The sequence below is a fragment of the Triturus cristatus genome, chromosome 11, assembly GCF_964204655.1.
Source record: "Triturus cristatus chromosome 11, aTriCri1.1, whole genome shotgun sequence".
NCBI classification, from domain to species: domain Eukaryota; kingdom Metazoa; phylum Chordata; class Amphibia; order Caudata; family Salamandridae; genus Triturus; species Triturus cristatus.
This window is the reverse complement of record NC_140594.1, coordinates 51,659,784-51,682,307: the sequence shown is the minus strand read 5'-3', so window position 1 is coordinate 51,682,307 and position 22,524 is coordinate 51,659,784. Positions and strand designations below refer to the sequence as shown.

Genomic DNA, 22,524 nt, shown 5'->3' with positions numbered 1-22,524 from the left:
CCTTGCACTGTACAGGCTCCTATGTCATGGCTCTGACTGCAGCTGCTGCTCTCTCTGTGTGGTGAGTACTCCATGTCAACGGGGTTGAAAGCAGTGTTTGTAAATCTTTGTAGTTTTACTGCATACAATGTCAGAAAATCAAACATCAAAATCCTGTGGGGTTGGAGGAGTGAGGTTATGGTGAGAGGTAGTGAAGAGACCAAACTTCTCCAGAATGAGCTTGAGTGCAAGGATGAACACAATTGGATTGAGTGGGCATCCTAGTCTTGTACTTCTGTAGAGCGCAATATTACAAGAAAGCATCCATTGGTAATGATATTAGCTCTGGGTCAGGGCACAGTCATTTGATTGTTTTGATTACTTTCTGTGGAAGGCCATAATGTTTCAAGGATTCATACAGGTATTTCCATTCAACCCAGGCAACTTCCTTTTTTGGGCGTTAACGGCAGTTCCACACAATCACAACACCATCACCAAAACCTGTCTGGGTCTGCTTTGATTGTGGCATCATTTGTTCCAGTCAGGAAGCTGGTGTCTTCGCAAATCTTTTTACAGTGTGTATCATTTTTGGTGAACTTTGCCTTCTTTCGGTATCAAAGTTACGTTAGACTCTGCGGAGGAGTCTTGGGTGACTGATAATTGCCAAAGAAGTTGAATGGAGTTGTTAATCTTTGAAGTAAATCTGGTAACAAATGTTGGTGGAATTGAAGGGTGTATCCATCAGTGCTGTAGCTTTTTTTATTTCAGAGTGTTATGGCCTTGATGGTTTCTTTGCCGTGATGTCCCCTTTGAAGAATATATATATATTTTTTTTTTTTTTTTTTTTTAAACCTTTATTCGTGCATATTAAAAGAACAAATACGGGCCTACAACCTTCAGGCCGGCCACGATACAGTTAAGCACTGATACAAACATTACGGCCCCTGTGCTTCAACGGTCAAGATTAGCAACGATTTATGAATTATACACTGGAGAGATCCTCGACACCGGGGGGAGGAGAAGTGAAGGTTAATTTTAAAGTTTTTCAAAATAATTTTATCAGGAAAAAAGTCAGTGAAGAGTAAGAACCAAGGAGATTCGAGTCCGCACGATATCTTCACCACACGAGAGAGCAGCAGCATCATTAAAACAGCAATGGAAGTAAAATCTCAGGCAGTGAGGCAATGCAGTTATATAACAGGATAGTCACATGAGCAATTACGCACCCCTCCAGTGCCGCCCCCACTCAGTCAACCCCACACCCGGACCCAGAATCGAAACAAGTATAGTACAGAAACATAAAAAGAAAAAAGGCCCATAGAACTAATTAGAAACAGTAAATTACCCCCCCACCCTACACCAATGCGGAGGCTACGGCCTGCCCCCCCCCCCGGCATAGTGCCTGTCGCCCAATAAACCCGAAATATAGACAAGAGAGAGAGTAAGAATAGAGTAAAGAAAGATAAGAAAACAGTACACCTATGATAAAGGGGGTGAGAAAAGAATAGGACTATTCCAATCTAAACTCCCAAAAAGAAGAAAGTGAGGAGGAGCCTACGTATCATCGGAGCGCCCTGAACCATCGGCCCTCTATGGCCTCCACACACTGAGAACCCACTATACCAAAAGCGGTCGTGTGAAAATGAGTTGTCACAACAATTTAAATGACGGAAGACAGATCGCGACGAGTGCGCACAACATATACATACAGTTCCAGTCCCAGTCCAGCCCATCCGTGAAACCATGGCGATATAAATCAGTCTAGCCCTGGCCCGATCGCGGGCTTGAGATTAAGCCAGCCCCTACATGAAGGCCCCGCATCCCGTGCAGACAAAGACAATATGGCCGCTTGGGGGAAGATGGTGAAGTAGAATCACAAAATGGCCGCCGACCATCTGTAGAGGTCCCTTTGTGCACCACATAAAGTCCAGACATGGCATGTAGAGTACAGGAGTTCCACAGAAAAGAAGCAGTAGGCCACCGTGAACGATTCCTAGAGGAGGTTAGGTGTTGCTCAGCGGGATACTCTTGCAGGCGCGGTGAGGCAGGCAACAATGAAGCAGGCAGCAATGAACGGGGAAACAAAGTATCCGCTGTTGAGCTGGAGAGCAATTGATCCTGGGTGCCGGGAAAGCCAGATGCAGACACCATTGTAGCACGATCACACACAGCCGTTGCGTCCCCGCAAGAGGACAAAAGCACTGGCAGACCCACGCCGTGTTGATGACAAACGGAGCGCTCACGACCCGCAGCCGACAGCATGGAGTCAAACTGCTCACTCAGTGCCTGCAAGCGAGCACACATTTGTAGACGAAAGTCCCGCAGGACAGCCAGAACGGAGCCGCAGGTCAGCGGAAGCTGCAACCCCACATCGGCAGCAATCCGGGACGGCACTGTGGAGCTGGTGTCTGGTGGAGGGAGGGCGAAGCGGGCAGCGGGCAAGACCGGAGTATCACCCCCCAGCCGCGAGCAGGCAAACAACGCCATGTTTTACCGCCGGACGGTACAATGGCCAGGGGGGGGGGGTCGTAGCAAGAAGTCAGTTCCCCTCAGGTCTGCGCCGCAACAGAGAAAGCCAACAGTCGCCTCCCTTCCCTCGGGTTCTCTTTGCAGCCGACTAGGCAATAGAAGAAGGGGGTCGGCAGCCTCCCACAGCGCGGTCCACAGATCGGGGCAAGAGACCCGCCGCACCGGGGCTCACCCTACAGCCCCAGCCCTTCAGACGCAGGGTGCAGGAGGTGTCTGGCCGTCCCTCCCCAGGCTCATCTGGCGACAGTCCGTGGTGTGAGGTGAGGTCGGGACCGCGGGGCTCGGGCTTGCGCTAGCGGGTCCGATGACTGCGGAGCTTCCAGGGGGCCGGCAAAGGCCACAATGGAGCAGGGGTCCAGGGCGGAGGACAAAAGCACCAAGAACTCCGGCATCCGGGCGGGCTGGGACTTCGGGGAAGCGGCGGCGTGGACAGCGCGTCGTCGCACACGTTTCACCCCGAGAATCGGCGAGGATAGGAATCAGGATGATAGTCCGAGGCCAAGGGCCGACGGAGCCGGGCGCTCAAGCGTCTGCTCCGGTCGCCATCTTGGCTCCTCCCCCCTTTGAAGAATATTAAGTGTTTGTAACTTAACCTCCTTGAGATAATGTCTGCTTTGGTCCTGGCTGGGACTGCTTTTGCTAGTACATAGCTTTTTATAGAAATGGCGTAAAGTATTGTTCATATCGGTTTCCTTGTTTTCAACAAGACCCTCTGTGTAGCTAATGGAGGCAATTATTTTCCATTCTTATTATTGTTTGTTATTTGGCCTCCTCCATTGCCTGCCCTAAAATACTAAACTTTGACTGAGAGAAGGAAACAATCCGTGCTTCATGAGATGATCAGCATTATTTTTAATGTATGGATTTTTTTTATCATTCGATTGCTTTTAAAGTGCACAAGTTTCTGTTTGTCTTTTGTTCCTTACTAGGTAAATAATCTCTCCCTGCAAGTTTACACTTTGAATGCTGGCTTTAGCTGAAATAGGGTACTTGTTGATTTTTAAGAATTCTTTTGAGAAGCCTTGAATTTTTGGTGGATCTGTTTGTCTTCAAGTAATATAAATGTCCATCTCCTACATGGGTTTCTGTTCTAGTGGGTGGGCATATCAATAGAAATCGAAATCTTTGTGTGATCTAAAAGTTGGATTGGGACGATTTCTGCATATTGTGAAGTTAAGTAGGTTCTTGCTCACCAACAGGTAGTCTATTCTGATGTGAAATTTCTGAGACTTTCAGTAGAACCAGCATTTTTGCTGGTTAGGGTGTGCGAGCCTCCATTCTTCATGTACATAATCCTTTCACTTAGCACCTAGAAAGTGTTTTGGAATGTGTTTAGAATGTATCTTGTAGAGGATTTCCTACCCACCAGCATTGTACAGTCACCAGCTAAGATTAGGTGTGCATCAGATGATACTTTCCTTTTTCTGATTAGCTTCCATATTTGAACCCAGAACCCATGGTTGTCTGAGTGGAGTGCATAGATCTTAATAAGGGCAAACGTTGAGCCTACTGGCCATTTAATGTCTGCTGGGGATGAAATTTCAGAAGCTTTGATTTTCTTGCGATGTAGTAGAGTGACTTTTTGTGAGAAAGTGGCTCTGTATATACTGTTCCCTAATAGGTACAGGGTGTACAGAGTCCACAATCCCCAAGGGTTTGACAGAGGTTAAAGTTAGATATAACCTTACTCTCTAAAGTGGTAGCTTGGTCGAGCAGTAAGGCAGTATCAGAGGACAGTGTAAAGCATTTGTTGTACACACTCAGTCAGCAAATCGTCTCACCCACTCAATAAATGAACTCTAGGCCAATGGTTTATATATAAAAAAATATATGCTTGTTTTATTTTAGAACCAACACTTGGCATTAAAATATACTTTCTCAGAATGAGATGCTTTATATAAATACTTTTGCAATATGCAATTGACTTTTGTAAACAGTTACAAGTGGTTGTAATAGGCAACACTATTTTAAACACAACAATGTATTGAGCTCAATGGAAATTTTAAGTTATTTGCAACAGATTACTTTTAGGATTACTTTTGGAATTCCAGGACTGGATCCTGGATTCAGTCCTGGGTCAGTACTTGGAATCAAGTGATAAAAGTCGACTTAATTACTGTGATGATTTTTAAACAATATTTAGCTATTTCAAAAGTTGACAGAAAATATTTCAGAGAAAACAGTCAATGATTCCCTATGGAAGAAAATTCAAGTTGCAGGTACAGTAGGTTCTCGTTACTTTTGTAATCCAGTACTGGGTACCTAGACTCAGTACTGGGACCTTTATCCAAAACAGGTAAGTAATTACGTTTTTAGATATTATACGATTTTTAAAGAATATTTAAAGATTGCAGAAATTGATACTTAGAAGAAATTTCACAGAAAAACGGTCAATGGTTTCCTATGGAAGAAAATTGGGTTATTGGTAAGTACAGTTGTAAGTATCTTTCAGAGTCAGTACTGGGCACCAAGATCCAGCACTGGGAGCTCACCTAAGAGCAGGTGAGTAATTTCGTTTTCGTTACTTGGCTGATTTTTGGTGAATATTTTAAGATTTGAAAAGTCCACACTTAGAAGAAATTTCAAGAGAAAGCCAGTCAATGTTACCCTATGAACAAAATAGAGTTAGCGGTTTAAAGGTAAGTACTCGACTGGCAGAGTTGAGGTTCTGGGCATAGACTCAGGGTTCCCCCAGGGTCAGGTAGGTACAGTTGGTTCACCCTCAGCGACTCTAGGGCGGCCGGGTGCAGAGAGAGATAGGCCCAATGTTATCCTATGAGGGATAGGGGGGCCTTGGTTGGTGGCTGCTGACTAGCAAGCCACACAGCTGTGGGAGCTGGGCTCCTGGTCACTTACTCAGGGCAAGTGGGGAAGTAGGTAGGTGTAGAGTTTTCACTGCCAGGGCCACTCGGGCGGCTGGGTGCAGGGTGCTTTTGAGCCGTCGGGCGCTCCATTGATTTCAATGGGAAATATCCGGTTTAGAAAAAGACTGCAAGCTCGGGTACGAGGACTCTTCAGGTGCCACCACCACTTCGAGAGGTAAGTTGGGTAGTCGGAGGTTAGGTGGGTACCCTGGGATTGGGCACAGGGGGCCGCGGGGCGCCGCGTGCAGGGGTGCCTTTTGGTGTCGGGAAATCTTACCCTCTGTTGATCGCGGTAGGGGGGGCACCTGGTTCTGAGGCTGCAGGCTTCTTCAGGAATGTCGAGGGAGGTCCTTGGGTGCCGGACTCGGGGTCGCAGTCGCCGTGGGGTCGTCCTCGTGGTCTTTGTCCACTCCGGCACTGGCCAGGCTTGGCTGGTGCAGAGTGTGCTGGGTTCGCGGTTCTGGGCTGCTGCCAGGGGTTAGAGATAGGTTTTGATAGAGCCTCTACTCATGGGAGTCCCAGGGGCTTAGAGCCAAAAGGTAGCCAGGTCCTCCGGGGTTGGTGAGGTTGCTGGCCACAAGAGATGCCGGGTTGGGGCAGGAGCAGGTTCGAGGGTCGACAGGCCGGTAGGGCTGGGGCCAAAGCAGTTGGTGTCTTCCTCTTTTTAGCAGCTGCAGGGCAGGTCTTCTTTCTTCTTGCTCTTCTTTGTAGTTTTGAATCTGGAATCTGGGGAAGGAAGGTTCAGGGTGCCCCTAAATACTAGATTTAGGGGCATTACAGGTAGGTGAAGGGCAGAGACCAATGGGTCCCTGTCCTGGGGTGGGTACACCCCCTATCCTGCCTCTCTCCTGTGGGAGGGGGGCAGTAGCCTAGTCCTGATAGGGAGGGCTCCCCATCTTCAAGATGGCGCGAGCCCGGAGATGTGCTTCACCTCGCCTCCCCCACCTGAGGGGTGGGGTGGGCAGGCTGGCACATCCCCTGTCCTTATTTGGGGTTTCCGGCCAAAGCTTCCCGCCAGAGTGGGGGGTTGCAGTGGCCTGGGGAAGCTCACAGAGGCGGCATGCCTTTGAAGCTTCCCCCTGCCCATCCTGGGGGAGGAGATTTAGCACCTCGCCCAGGATGTGCATTGTTGCAGGCCCAGGAGAGCAGGGGCTCTCCTACCCAGGGGTCCAGCAACATGTCTGCTGTGTGGCAGCCTAGGCAGCCTTAGAGCAGACGTGGATCGTAGGTTAGGTTTGAGGGGGCATCTCTAAGATGCCCTCTGGGGTGCTTGGTACATTAAATCCCACACTGGCATCAGTGTGGGTTTAATGTGCTGAGAAGTTTGATACCAAACTTCTCAGTCTTCAGTGTTGCCATTATGATGCTGTGGAGCTCGTGTTTGACGAGCTCCCAGCACCATGTACTCTTAAATGGCAGCACTGCACTTACAGTGCTCAGGAATGGACCTGGGTACTGTAGGGGCACAGGGCTCCTGCTCCTGTGCCCACACCATTGGCATAAGGCACCCAGCTAGAGGGGTGGCTGATGTATGCCATGGCAGTGTAGGTGATGGGCATGGCACACAGGGATGTGTGTCATGTCGACTTTGTTTTTGTCTTGCACCCAAACACTCAGACTGCAAGGGCAGTGTGTGTGTGTAATTTACAGGGCCTCTAAGAGTGGCACAAGGAGTGCTGCAGCCCTTAGAGGCCTTCCCTGGTCACAAGGCCCTGGGTACCTAGGGTACCATTTACCAGGGGCTGACATGTGGCCAGGGTTTGCCAATTTAGGTTTTGTTTGTTTTAGGGAAGGAACATAGGCCCTGGGTACCTGATTAGCAGGAGTCCAGGGCACACTCAGTCAAAGTACATTCAGAAATTCAGCAAAAAGTGGGGGCATACCATGCAAGAAAGATGGCACTTTCTCACACTTTTTAAAACATCTGCTTTCAAAAGTAACTACCCTTTCCACTCATTTTTGTATTAGTTTAGAAGATTCCAGTTTATCCTGGTAAGTTTCCTGAGTAAACAGCGTGCCTCCAGCATGCTGAGATGTGAGAGGATCATTTGTCAATTACTTTTGGTTTCTTTTACATTCCCTTATACACAGTTTTTTATGGTCATCAGTCAGCTTTTCTGTCATCTCAGGGTGTATATTAAGCATCGCAGAAATGTATGTCTTTAGCAAATTAGTTGCTTAGGTTTACATTCTCAGTTGTGTTCTACTTTTCCCTTCACCTAATATGGGAGCTTGTTCGTTCAAGAGATGGGCCTCGGTGAATGTAGGTTTGTGTTCTATTACTGGAATATGACACGTTTATTTTAGATATACAGACTACAGAATGTAGCCAACAGAGCCATCAAACTAATGATGTGAAAAGCATTGAAGGGTTGTGTCACTGTCCCAGGAGGGCGCTGAATCTCTTTATTTTTATTGTCTGGCTTGGCAGTGCAGCTGTTGCCAAACAATTATGTGAACATCACTTTAGAGGAGCCTTAGCTCGGCCCACATGTTGGTAGTCAGGAGTACATGTTTTGATTGGGCAGAAGTTGTGTGCTTCCTCAGAAGTGCTTGCTCCTCACAGCTTCAATCATCTTATTTATTTATCCAGTTGGCTGAGCTGAAACTTTCAGGAGCACACATATGGCAGTGTAATGGTGTTTGTCTTTCTCTGACAGCAGCACAGGTAGGAGGAAGGTAGTCATCAACCTACATAGATTTTTAGGTCTGTCTTGACAGTATATCTATCACCTGACCTTTTAACCTACACATATATTATTCTACAGTTCTTTGCTTCCACACAAGTGCTTATTAATTTCTATACTATTTACTTGTAATGCTTTACATTGCCATACAACATGTCTCTAAAGCCAGACCTATTGGCATTGCCAATGCTTATTTAGATTAGTTTGGGTAAGTAGTTGAACTTTCTGCGTATGTAGCTGTTTCTTTACATGTATCTTCAGTTGTTTATTACTTAATTGAGTTAGATTGCCATTTAGGTGGTCTCCTATCACGGTCTGGTTGATTGTTCTTTGTAAGTTGGTCATGGTCTGGACATCGGGATGATTTTGTTTCCAGCTCCTGTTCTGAGTCTTTCTAAGAACAATATTCAGTCTTCAGGTTCCTCAAATATCTTGGTCCTGTCTGTGTATTTGTAGGAAGCTGGCTCTGTGTATATACCAAAGTAAGATATAGGGTGCAGATGCCAGTGGATCCCCAAATGTATAGCAGAGGCTAAAGTAGATAATCCCTTAGTCTCTTTTGTGGTAGCGTGGGTTAGTAGTCAGGCTTATGAGAGGGTAGTGTTAAGCATTTCTTGTACACACTCAGACAAGAAATGATGGCCCACACTCACAGAAGGATCAATTGTTTGTATAAGAATATATTTCTAGAACCGAGTTGTTCTTAGTAGCAGGTAAGTTAAAATCTTCATACAATGTTACTTTTCAAATCACAGTGAACACTGGCTTTGTAGGAACATTCAGATTAGTTTTGCAGTTGAGAAAACGATTTGTAAGCTGTTAAAAACACTTGAAATTACATTTAGACTACTTTTGGGTCACTTTGTGATTATTTTTGTAGTTTAGCATGAAACAGACTCCTAACACAGTTTGAACAACACAGGACATCAGCAAAGAGGTTAACCCTTTTAAAATCACTAAGCTACCTTTGTTGCACTACAAGACAGTTCAACACTGCGAAGAATTTCCAGAAAAAAACCCACCATACAGTCCTATGGAGAAAAGCAAAGTGTTACGTTTACAGGTAAGTAAACGGTTTTAGGAATAGAGTTTTAGGGGGTAGAACCAAGGTTCAGTTTGGCACTCAAGCTGAACCACCAGCTATGTGCCGAGTCCTGGGCGTCACAGTTAGGTAACAGGGCTGGGGGCACCTCGGTTGGGGTCTGCTCACGAGCAGGCCACTCTGTCTTGGGAGGCAAGCTCCTGGGGTTAAGGTAAGGGCAAAGGGGGGTCCCAAGTTATCACCAAGACTACACTACCAGCGGCACAGGGGCGGCCGGGTGCAGGGTGCTTAGGCGGTATCGGGAGCCCACTGTAATCCTAAAGAGGTTGCCGGTTTTGAATTCCGGCTGCAGCGTCGGTCCAGGAAGTCATCTGGGAGGAACCAACAGCTGGGCAGGTAAGTAGAGATGTGTATCATCGTCAGGACACTTTGAGATCGTGTCACCAGGACGCAGGGTTGGAGACTGCAGGGGTGCCTTTTGACGTCGGAAATCTGCTTGCTGGTCCTTTCGCAGTGGAGGAGTGTCGTTGTGAAGAGTCTGCAGGCATCGAAACGGAACCTTACAGGTGACATCCCTTGATGGCTTGGAGCTGTTATTTGGAAAGTGTGGCCACCTCTGCCAAACCCAGCCCTCAGGTGTGGGAGGCGAGGTGAATCATACTCTTCAGTGCACGCCATCTTGCAGATGGCAGGCACTCTCCAATCAGGTTTAGGAATTGTGCCCACTCCCCTCACATGGGTTGAGCACACCAAGGGTGTAGTCACCCTAAGGCCAGTAACCCATTGGCTACTAACCCAAGACCCCTAAAATGCCACCTAAATACAGTATTTAGGGGGCAGCCTTGAACCCAGAAGGCAGATTCCCGGAACCTACAAAGAAGAAGGACGAAAGAATATGCACAGCTGAGGAGACTGCAGAGAAGAACCAACTAGGTCTCATCCCTACCGGTCCATCTGCAGTTTCCAGAGATCCTGCGCCAAAGTCTCCTTGTTCTGCAGCCAGCGTCCTCCAGAACCCCTGGGAGGACTGACGTTCTTCAAGAAAGACCAGATCTCCTGTGAACAGCAGCTCTGTTCAAAAGAATCTCCAAAGAAAGACTCGGAGCCTGCGGAAGACAAGGAAAACTGAAGCCTGGAGCCACCACTGCACCAGTCGTCTACAGTTAGAGTCCAAGTGGCCCACCAGTCCCAGTAAGGTTCTCCAGTGCTCCAGAGGCCGACTCCACAGTGGGTTGACCCCTCCAGGACTCCCCGATGTCGCCAGCAACCTCTGCACGGAGACCCTCCCAACCGCGAGTGGCCCGGGAAGGTGAAATCCGACCTCAAAAGGCACCCCTGCATCCAGCCACCCTGCACCCTGGAGAAGAGGACCCGAGGTGCACCTTTGTCCCCGAGCCCTCCAACTTACCTGCCCAGCTGTTCCCGGAAGACTTCGTGGACCAAGCCTGCAGGCAAAATCCAAAACCTGCAACTCCCAATGAAAACAACAGGGCACCCAATGCCAAATCAGCACTCTGCACCTGGCCGCCCCTGTGCCGCTGTGGGTGCACCTTGGGCGCTAACTCGGTTGAGCTCAACCCTAGAAACTTTGCTCCCTCAACAGTGTAGCCTTCCCGAGAGCAGCCGCCAACTGACGGCTCCACTAGCCCTTTAGGCTAACACTGGGCCTAAGGACTCTGTACCTGACAGCCCTAGTACCGCTGAGGGTGCGTGTTGAGTGCATCCTTGACCCTGGGAGAACCGTTTTTCTAACCCCAGAAACTAAACCCTAAAGACCGTTTACTTACCTGCAAACAGATAACCTAATTTTTCTCGATAGGATCGCATTGACGGTTTTTCTCTGAAAAACTTCTGTTTGTATGGAAACATAAGAAACTGTGGTTTTATTAAAACTGTTTTATCTAGGAATTGTCCCAGTGTGATATCTAGTCATTTCACACTGAGTAAAAAAAAGTAGTCTGAAAAGTAATCAAAAGTAATTTTGCAGCGTGAATCTTTCTGGATTCACTATGCTGTGCATTATTCCGCGATCTGGTGGTTGGGTCCGGATTCGTAGTCTTTCTTTTGTGGTTTTTTTTTTGTGTGTACCTCTCGTGACGTCGGCGTGCTTCCTGCGGAAGTCCCACCTTTGGGACGCCATCTTCACATTCTTTTTTCCGCCGTTTGGTCTGGATCGTCATCGAGAAGCTCCAGAGTTTTAAACGAAGGAAGAAGGAAAATACGCGAGTTTCATCGAAGGAGAATTTACAGAAGACTACAGAGAGGAAGGAATTACAGCCGGGACGGTGAAGAAGGAGGAGATCCTCGAAATTCTTCGACGCCCATAGGAAAAGGCGCATTCAGGGACTCTGAGCGCAATGGACAAGACACCATTTAAATTCTGCCCTAACTGCCACCACAAGTACGCGCAGAAGGACCAGCATCCGGTCTGCAACCTTTGCCTGCCGATCGACCACGAGAGCAAGGACTGCGACGCCTGTTCCGCATTCACGCCGAAGACACTCCGGGTGAGAGAAAGACAGAGGAGAGCCAACTTCAACATGGAAGGCACGGGTAAGGCCCCGTCGCTGTACGATCTGGGCCTCTCCACCGACGATGAGGACAACATCGCCGAAGGACCTGATGTCTTCACGGTCGCAGAGACCGATAAGAAAACGCCTGACGAGGTAAGAGACACGTCGAGTACGAAACCCCCGAAAGGGCCCCGAAAATCTGAAAGTGACTCTCGAAAAACAGAGTCAAAGTCCTCAAAAGGAACACCGGCGCCGAAAAATGTGACTGCGAGTGGATCCAAGGAAAGAAGGCCCAGCGGATCCTTCGAGAAGGACTCCCAGGTGCCGAAGGCCGGCGAAAGACTAGAGTTCGTCGAAGCAGGCCCACTAGGTGGGGCGCTTGGCGCCGAAAGACAAGGCCGCGTCGACGCAAGCTCCGTGGAAGAGACCTGCGGTCGACACAGAACACGTCTCCGATATGGAGAAGAAAAAGAGAAGGCTCGAGGCGGAGATGGAGAGCATCCTTCAGAGGAAGAAGGAGTTCGACGAAAAAATTAAGAAATTCAAGATCCCAACGGTCCCGTCGACGGAGGTCGTCGAGATCGAGGAACAGGAAGAATTTGACGCCGAAGAGCTTTCGAAGGATCCGGAAGAGGAGAGAGAAGGCCCCTACTATGAGGGAGGAGATGAAGAAGAGGATCAGCAGTCGATCTACGGCTCGGCGCCGTCGACGACTCAGGAGCTGGAATGGCAGGACATCGACCCCGAAGAGCCCGTGGAGACTTATCCTTCGAGGCCTTCGCCGCCAGACGACATCGGGGCATACAACATGGTCGTCAAGAGCGCTGCAGCAGCTTTTGGGGTGAAATTGGACGAGGAGAAGCCGAAAGCAGATTTCCTATTCGAGACTCTGCTCCCCATCCAGACGAGGAGCCAGTTCCTCCCCATGCTCGAAAGCGTGATGAACCAAGGGAAGGAGGCGTTTAAGGACCCAGCAACATGCCGGTCCATCACGCCCAGAACGGAAAAGAAGTACAAGCACTCCTCGCAGGATCCTCCTTACATCAAGGGATCGGTCACTGCCGACTCCATCATTGCTTCCATGGCCAGGAGAAGAGCCAATGTGCCGGCGACCTCGGGACCACCTCCTGATAAGGAGAGCAGAAGGATGGACCTCACTGGAAGGAAGGTAGAAAGAAACGCCGCAATGCACTGGCGCATGGCAAACTCTAATGCGCTACTGAACAGGCACCAGTACCAGCATTGGGATGAGATGGGGGAACTAATCAAGCATCTCCCAGAAGAGTACCGACAAAGGACAAGTGGAGGAGGGGAAGAATATCGCCAACTCATGCATTAAGACTGCATTGGACGGGGCTGAGACTTCGAGCAGACTAATGGCCATAGAGATCACTGAAAGGAGGCAGGCCTTGCTCAGAATTTCTGGATTCAAACAAGAGGTCCAGAACAACATACTGAACACCCCTTTCAACGGTGAAACGCTGTTCGGGGCACCGGTGGACGAGAAGCTCTCCCAACTGAAAAAGGAAAATGAGACGGCAAGGTCCATGGGGGCCCTGCAATTCAGAGGGATGAGAAGAGGCACCCCAGCTCGGAGACCCTACGGAAGGGGAGGTAACCAGCAGGGAACGTCACACCAAGCATTCCAGCAAGGACAGCAGGGTGACCGTCACAGCCAACAAGGACAGCAGAAGCAGAACTGGCAGTACCAGCCTCGAGGCCAGTCCTTTCGTGGGAGGGGAAACGGACGTGGCCAAAGAAGAAGAGGGGGAGACCAACCCTCATCTTAGTGACTTTGCACGCAAGGAGACGCTCACCCCCAGCATACCCCAAGGGGTGAAGCGCAAAATAAGCACAGTGAGGGGGTTACACAAAACAAGCGCCTACGAGCATACAACACCGGTAGGCGGAAGCCTGGGGCTTTTCTTCAACAATGGCAAAAAATAACCTCAGACAAATGGATACTCAACTTCATACAGCACGGATACTGCATAGAGTTGGAGAAAAGGCCTCCAAACAGGAAACCAAAGAGAAGACAACGCTCTGGTCAAGAGCTTGCTCAACTCAGGGAAGAGGCGCAACAACTACTCCAGAAGGAGGCCATAGAACCAGTGCCATGCAGAGAAAGGAACAAGGGAGTGTACTCAAACTACTTCCTGGTCCCAAAGGTGGACGAAACACTATGACCCATCCTGGATCTACGATTCCTAAACAAATTCATAAAGACGCAAAAATTCAAAATGACATCTCTACAAGAAGTGCTACCTCAAATACAAGACGGAGATTTCATGTCCACCGTGGATCTCAAAGATGCCTACCTGCACATCCCGATGAACAGGCGCCACAAAAACCTGTTAAGGTTCAACATCAACCAGGATCATTACCAATTCACAACCCTGGCATTCGGTCTAAAGTCCGCACCGAGGGTTTTCACAAAATGCCTTGCAGCAGTAGCAGCGTACCTAAGGAGGGAAGGGATTCATGTGTATCCTTACCTAGACGACTGGCTAATCAAAGCAAGTACTCGCGACAAGTGCGAGGAGCACGCAGAGCAGGTGACAAGAACACTAACAAGCCTGGGGTTCTCGATACACTGAGGGAAGTCATCAATGAAACCAGAACAGGTGAAGATCTTCCTGGGAGCGCAGATCAACACCTTAGACAAAAAAGTCATGGCCAGCGACAGGAGATCGATAGCCCTGCTGAAGGAGACGCGTCTCTACCAGAAGGGGCGAGCTCTGACAGTGAGAACAGCGAGCAAGATCATGGGCATGATGGCGTCATGCATTCACCTAGTCCCCAATGTACGGCTTCACATGAGACCGTTCCAGGAATGGCTGCATCAACAATGGTCACAAGCGAACGGAAGTTGGGAGGATCTAGTGGTTGTTACGCACGCAGTGCAAGAGGAGATAGTATGGTGGAACAGGGAGAACATAACTATAGGAAAGCCCTTGACACCACCAAGCCCAACTGTGACCATTACCACAGACGCATCCCAGATAGGATGGGGAGCGCACATGAACAAGCTCAGAGTGAGGGGTCTGTGGACTCCAGCAGATGCGGTCAGACACATCAACTACCTGGAATTGAAGACCGTACTGCTAGCCCTGAAGGCCTTCCAGAGGCAGCTATACAACCAAAAAGTGTTGATACAGACGGACAATACTACCACAGTGTTCTACATCAACAAGCAGGGAGGAACACAATCGTTCCCCCTTTCAACTCTGGCACAAGAGATTTGGAGATGGGCCTCCCCACTCAAAATAGACCTGCTGGCGATACACCTACCAGGGAAAGACAATGTGAAAGCCGAGTGGGAGCTCAATGGACAGGAAACGCAAAGGCTATTCAAAAGGTGAGGTACACCGACAATAGACCTGTTTGCAACACGGCTGAATGCAAAATGCCAAAACATTGCATCCAGACAACCAGGAAAACAATCCCAGGGGAATGCCCTATGGATAAGTTGGTCAAGGACATTTGCATACGCTTTTCCACCAATACCACTGATACACAGGGTACTCAACAAGTGCAAGACCAGCAACATGACAATGATCCTGGTGGCACCACAGTGGGCAAGACAGACATGGTACTCACAAATAGTGGAAATGGCACAGGGACCTCCACACAAATTCGCAAAAAGAAAGGACTTGCTCTCCATGCAGAACGGAGAGGTTCTACACCCAGAGCCAGAGAGCCTCGGACTGGCAGCTTGGCTCCTGAAGACATAGAGTAGGCACACCTTAAACTACCTCCAAGCACTATGCGAGTGCTGCGGGTGACAAGGAGACCAACAACACGGAAATGTTATGGGGGAAAGTGGAAAAGGTTCACAATATGGTGCAGCAAAAATAAACTGCAAGATAAAATGACAAAGGAATCAACGGTGCTTAGATACCTCACACACCTTCTAAGGCGAAACTTTGCTCATTGTCGCTGAGGGTCCACCTAGCGGCGATCGTAGCTTACACACGAGGTGAGACAGGAGGAAGCTTCTTTACGTCACGGGTAGTAAAGAGATTCCTGAAAGGGGCAAAAAGAATAGCGCCACCAAAGAGGATGCCGCCTCCGGCATGGAACCTCAACATAGTCCTGACGGAACTTATGAAGGCGCCCTTTGAGCCCATTCACAAGGCCTCCCTCCAAATGCTAACAATGAAGACCGCCTTTCTGGTGGCAATAACCTCAATGCGCAGAGTAAGCGAGCTGCAAGCGCCCTACATCCAGATACACAAGGACAGAGTCGTAATGAGAACGGACCCACACTTCATGCCAAAGGTGGTGTCAGCATTCCATTTAAATCAAACAATTCAAATACCAGGTTTCTTTCAGAATCCAGCAACAAGCGCAGAAAGGGCACTGCACTCTCTAGACGCTAGAAGGGCGGTGATGCACTACATCGAGAGGACAAAAGAACACAAGAAAACCAAACAGCTTTTTGTGTCCTTCGCAACGAGCTTCCTGGGTAGACCAGTGACAAAAAGCACCATCGCACGATGGATTGCACTAACAATACAATTCTGCCACAAACAGGTGGGGCAAGAACTCTCCGAGGGGCCACGGGCCCACTCCACAAGGAAGAAGGGAGCAACAATTGCCTTTCTGGCAAATACACCCGTTCAACAATTATGCCTGGCGGCAACATGGGCTTCGGTGCACACGTTCACCAAGCACTACTGCGTGGATATACAGATGAACAAGGAAGCACAAGTAGGACAGAAGGTGCTTCAACATATATTCAATGACCAACGCTCATCTTCCACCCTGCCGCCACAGAGATAACAAACCGCTACAAAATCTATGCACAGCATAGTGAATCCAGAAAGATTCACGCTGCAAAACGAATAGTTTCTTACCTGTCGGTGTAGTTTTGCAGCTTGAAGATCTTTCTGGATTCACTAGCGAACCCACCCACCTCCGCCAGGAAGATGAGGCAGGAGAAAAAAGGGTGGAAGGACAAAGACTGAAATAACAAGATAAAACTGAAAGGATATATAAGGAAGTTACTTAACGCCTAGGGTAAAAAAAAAAAAAAAAGAGAAAGGAAGGGAAAAAAGAACCCGAAGATGGCACCCCAAAGGTGGGACTTCCGCAGGAAGCACGCCGACGTCACGAGAGGTACACCAAATGGTGGGACGTCGACGCCCACCTGGGCTACACAAAAAACAAAACAAAAGAAAGACTACGAATCCGGACCCAACCACCAGATCGCGGAGTAATGCAAAGCATAGTGAATCCTGAAAGATCTTCAAGCTGCAAAACTACACCGACAGGTAAGAAACTATTCGATACACTGTATTTGCATATTTTACAAACCTGTAACCAAAGTCATTCTCATCCAGCTTGCTTGTTGATCAATGTATGTGGAAAAGTACAATTCTATTTACCTTTACCAAGCCCTGCTTGGTTCTAAAAATAAAATGCAACTAAAGAAATATTTTTACTACAAACAGTTGGTCCGATTTCAGTCTTTGAGTGTGTGACATCATTTCTTGCCTGAGTGTGTACAATAAATGCTTAACACTACCCTCTGATAATGAGTTACTGCTTGTCCACACTACCACAAATAGAGAGTGTTAGACCTGCCATCCCTTTGGCTGTCCCCTCCTCATTTTTTCTTCCTTTACCCTCTAATTTTTCTGTCCACTAGTTTTTTGGGTGTTGACTTAGAGGCTCTGGGTGCCCCATCATCACTAATTGATGGTGTGGCGCAAGGCGCTTCCCTAAAATGGAGGGAGGGAGAGAGCTCCTCCACAAAATGGTGGCCTAAACTGTCACCTTAGAACCTGGGCCATAGGCTGGCATGAGGAGTTCCAGAACCTTCTGGGCCACTCTAGCCAGTCAGGGCCCAGGCTATATATAGAGGTGAGATGCGACGGCCATTTTGGGGAGTGAGCTGAGGTAGTCAGGAGTAAGGCACCTGAGTGGGGAGGTAGGAGCGCCAGAGGGGGGGAACTGACTGTTCTTAGGGCCTGCTTTTTCTCCCCCCTCGGTTGACACCACCCCCTACCTCGTGACCTAGCCCTGCCTTCAGCCTCTGACCCTGGGATCACGTCAACTTTTTGTGCTCCCCGCCTAGTCAGGACCCCGGAAGAGAACTGGGGAAGAGAGTGACCATTTCTGACCTTATCCACCATTTTCCTGACTGTGCCTGGGTCCCCCCTATCTTGTTCCGCCACTGGCGTGTGGCCTGCCGCATTCCAACCAACCTGTCCTGAGTCTGGGGGTCGCTGTGAGGAGACAGGGGGCGCTAGGCGCCGAACACTTCGCCACCCCCGAACTGCCGGCCACCCCTTAATTTGTGCCACCCCCGTCGGGGCTGTCCCAGAGAATAGCTCACCGCTGCGGCCCAGGGCCGGAAAGATCGCCCCATAGTCATCTGGGCCCGTGGAGAAGCCCAGGGCCCCATCGCTGCAGTCGGAAGCCAGGAAAGCCCACAGGAACCCTGCGAAGGCCTCACCAGGCCTGGAGCCATCCTGTGAGGGCAGCGCAAGGCTGTGAAGCGGATTCCCCCCATCACGTGACTGGGGCAGACTGCGAGATGCCGCCCACGCCGCCGGGCGATTTGCCGACTGGGCCGCGCCCTGCAGGTCGCGCTGCATCGGCGGCTGCGGGCGTGGGCCCTGGAAGTCTGAGGGAAACTCCGGAGCCGTCTGGAGTCCTGCGGAGCCCCCACCACCTCGCCGGACCGCGCCGAGTGGAGCGCTGACTGAGAGGAGGTCCGTGAGAGGCGAAAACCAGCGCAGGGGCCGAGAGAAGGCTGAGGAGAAAGGTAACCCCTGGGGGAGGCGGGCGGAAGGCCGTAGAGAGGCCCAGAGTTCGCCCCTCCCCTGGGGAGGCCCAGTGAGCCACAACATTTCCCCCTGACCTGGGACCCACCTCACCAGCATCTCCTGCCTCTGTAGGGCTCCAGGACAAGGAAGTTGGGGCCCGAGGACCCCGCCTCAGACGGAGAGTCCCGTTAATGCCTTAGGTACTTGCTGGGATAGCACTAATGAGGTACTGAGTACACCGCTAAGCGGAAGGGCCACTTTTAAGGCGCTATGAAATTACCAAGTGCAGTGCTATGTTAATGACTTTATTTAAGGCGCTATGAAATTGCTATGTGCAGCGCTATGTTAATGACTATTTAAGGCGCTATGAAATTGCTATGTGCAGCGCTATGTTTAATGACTCTATTTAAAGCGTTATTGAATTTGCTGTGCTGTGTTTCACCACCAGGTGGCGCGCTTGTTTTCACATCAGGGCTAAGGTGCTTAAGTACTGCCAATTTAACCACAACGAAATGTTTTGACCCTAATGTGGTGTAGATAAAAACTGATTGGTTTCATTTGAAAGAAAAGAGAAACCTGATAAAAGGAAAGATAAAGCTTTTCTAACTTTTATAATACCTTGGTGTAGTGTTGTTTTTAGTGGTGATAAGCTGGAGTGCTGAGGTGAGTGTGATGCAAGCACGACATACTACTCTGGAACGAGGCCTTTCCACCTGAGCCAAGCTACCCTAGGACTTTAGGTCCAACAGAGAGTAACCTCTGTAAGCCTTTGGGGATCCACTGGACTCAGTGCACACTATACTTTAGTTTGGTATGGTATATACAGAGCCCGCTTCCTACACCGTCTTGCTGAAACCAAAGGAAATTGATGAACGCCGGGAAAGGGGCGTGCTTTAATGGCCCTGTTAACCAATCATGGCTGTCGCGACGTCAACTTTCTGGAAACGCTCCCATGCTAGGACAGACACTCATGGGAAAAGAGATTCCAAGTCCTGGCTTGTAGGCAAAAGCATTTCCTATGTGTGCGTCCGCTGATCCTCAAATTTTACTCTCTGCTACCGCTCCAATCATTCCTGATAGTGTTCCCTTTTATTGTACGCGGGGGCATAGCGGGGATTACGCCTGTACCAGTAAAGGGGCGTGACAGCGAGTCAGGCCAAAGCATTGTGTACCTCTGTCTGTAACTTCGGTGTAAGTACCTCCCCAAATGTTCAAATGTTTGCAGGAGATGATTAAAAATATTTCCAAGAGATCACCTGCTCCTTCCAATCCTGAACCACAGCCTTATGGAGTATAAATCCTACAACCTCAAGTCTTGCAACTAGTCCTTGTAGCTCCACAATCACCGCATTTGCCTCTAAAACGCTTGCCTGATCAGTTGATAACCCCTGCAAAGCACGGCTCTCCGATAATAGTTCATACGGACGTGGATAGGAATGTCTTCAGCTCCTATTAAAGGGAACACCATGCAGGAGACTTTGTAGATACTGATGACAACCATGATGGCATGGGGTCAACAGCATTCAGTGAAGATAATAATGATGCAAACGTGTCAGCGGATCATCATCCCTAGACGCCAAGCACGGACTCTATCGCCCTGAGTGGCAGCCAGAGGAGGGTGAGGAGGACTGGGAGGGGTCAGTTGACCCTCTAGCAGACCAACATGAGGAACCGGACTGGCGAGAGGAGTTGGGTGATGCCAGTGGTCTAAATACCTCCCCAGACCTTGGTATGCTTTTCCCCCTACCTTGGCTACGGAGGAGGGGGCTACCTGTGCTGTGGTGTTGCGTAGAGCAGCTGAGGCCTTGGTCCTTGAGCTTCCTACGGTGGCGGTTAGGACTAACCTCCTGACTGAGGTTCTTCCGCCGGCAACAGCCTCTTCAGAGCCCATGCTACCTTTTAACGAGGCTCTCATTGACATCCTTCTGGGCACTTGGTCCAAGCATAACACAGGGGCTCCTGTGGACAGGATGATTGCCCGACACCACCGCCCTGCCCCGAGCGACCCACTTTTCCTCTCCCAACACCCTACCCCTGAGAGCTTGGTGGTCCAAGCCTCATCCTCCAAAGGTGCGTTCCCTACTGCTCCCCCCGATAGGGAATCCAAGAAGCTGGACCATCTTGGGAAGAAGATGTTTTCTTCCGCCAGCTTAGAACTGTGGTCGGTGAACACCGCATGTCTCTTGGGCCGTTATATACACACGGTGCGGAATAAGGTCGCGCAAGTGCTGCCACATTGCCCGAAGGAGGCCTGGGCCGTGCTCACACACGCTGTTGCTGAGGTTAGAGACGCAGCTCAGTTCACCATCCAGTGTGGGCTGGATACTGCCGAATCGCTGGGTAGGACAGGGCAGTTTCCACGTCGGTAGCCCTGAGGTGCTACGTCTGGCTTCTCAGGGGATGTCTAATCCACACTTTTGGACATGCCCTTTGATAGCTGTCGCCTGTTTTGTGACAAGGCGGACAACGTGCTCAAGCGCTTCAAGGACTCTAGGGCCACGACCAGATCCTCGTGCCTCACAGCAACTTCTCGCCGCATGCAGTCTGCCTTTCGCCCCTTCCGTGCCTACAGAAGGGGTGCCCCATCACGTTCCACCCAGATCCACAGGGCCGTGCAGGCTACCCAGCCTATGCGTCATGAGTCTGGGGGTCAGCCGGCAGGCCAGTCCACCAATCCATTCTCACCCCCCCCTCCCCCCCCCCCCCCCCCCGCAGCAACCTCCAGACCTCCCTAGTCCGACTTTTCAGGGCCACCAGTTGCCAGTGGGCGGCAGGATCTGCCATCACCTCCCCCACTGGCACAACATCGCGTCGGACAGGTGGGTTTTGCAGATAGTCCGAAGGTGCTACTCCCACCCCTTCGAGACTACCCCTCCCTCCATGCCACCAACACTCCGTCGCATGTCGAGGGATCACTTGGCCCTTCTCCACCAGGAAGTTGCGTCTTTCTTGGCCAAGGGAGCTATCGAACAAGTCCCTGTGCCAGAATTAGGTCGTGGTCGATACTCCCACTACTTCCTGGTACCCAAGAAGGACAAAGGCCTGCGTCCTATCTTGGATCTCAGGGAGATCAACCGCTTCCTCTGGAAGGAGAAGTTCAAAATGTTAACCTTGGCTCGGGTCCTGTCTGCACTCGACCCTGAAGACTGGATGGTAGCGTTGGACTTGCAGGGCGTTTATTTTCACATCCCCGTCTTGCCTGCCCAAAGGCGTTACCTGCGGTTCACGGTAGGCCACGTGCATTTTCAATTTACTGTGCTCCCCTTTGGCTTTACCAGCGCCACTCGGGTGTTCACAAAAGTGATGGCTCATCTGCGCAGATCAGAGGTTCCAGTTTTCCCCTATCTCGACGACTGGCTGTTGAAGGCGGGATCGCCCCAGGCTCTCGTCTCCTACCTCCAGGCTTCGGCAGACCTCCTGCATTCGCTGGGGTTCACTATCATCGTGCCGAAGTCGCACCTGATTCCCTCTCAGAAGCTCCTTTTCATCTAAGCAGTTCTGGATACAGCGCATTTTCGGGCTTATCGTCCCGAGCAGCGAGTACGGGATATTCAGGCTCTGATGCCGATGTTTCAGCCTCTATTCCGGATTTCGGTGAGAATGACTCTGAGGCTGCTGGGCCTCCTGCGTCCTGCTGGTAGACCATGTCAGATGTCAAATGTGGGCTCTGCAGTGGGACCTGAAGTTCCAATGGGCGCAGCATCAGAGCAATCTTTCCGATGTCGTCAAGATATCGGAGGGGACTGCGAGTCAGTTGCAGTGGTGGCTAACAAGCCAATATTGTGTTAGCGGCAGATCCCTCTCCCTTCCCTAACCAGAGTTCACAGTGGTGACGGATGCGTCACTCCTGGAATGGGTTCAGCCACATGGGCGAGGCGGAGATCAGGGGTCTCTGGTCTCCGGCGGAGTCCAGGCTCCACATTAGCCTTTTGAAGCTTCGGGCGATCTATCTCGCACTGAAGGCATTCCTTCCTTCTGTCAAAGGAAGAGTAGTGCGGGTGTTCACGGACAACATGACCGCCATGTGGTACTGCAACAAACAGGGCGGATGGGGTCATGGACCCTATGTCAAGAGGCTCTTCACCTTTGGACATGGCTGGAACATCCGGGCATATCTCTGGTGGTTCAACACCT

At 50.1% G+C, this 22,524-nt stretch overlaps 1 protein-coding gene across 1 annotated transcript in view; it reads left to right on the top strand.

The window, feature by feature from the left end:
- Positions 1-22,524, top strand: part of HIRA (histone cell cycle regulator) — a 424,028-nt gene that overhangs the window by 337,815 nt on the left and 63,689 nt on the right. The window contains exon 19 of the mRNA XM_085632815.1: positions 9-61. Within this exon, the coding sequence (XP_085488941.1) occupies positions 9-61 (53 nt within the window). The remainder of the gene's footprint in view (positions 1-8; positions 62-22,524) is intronic.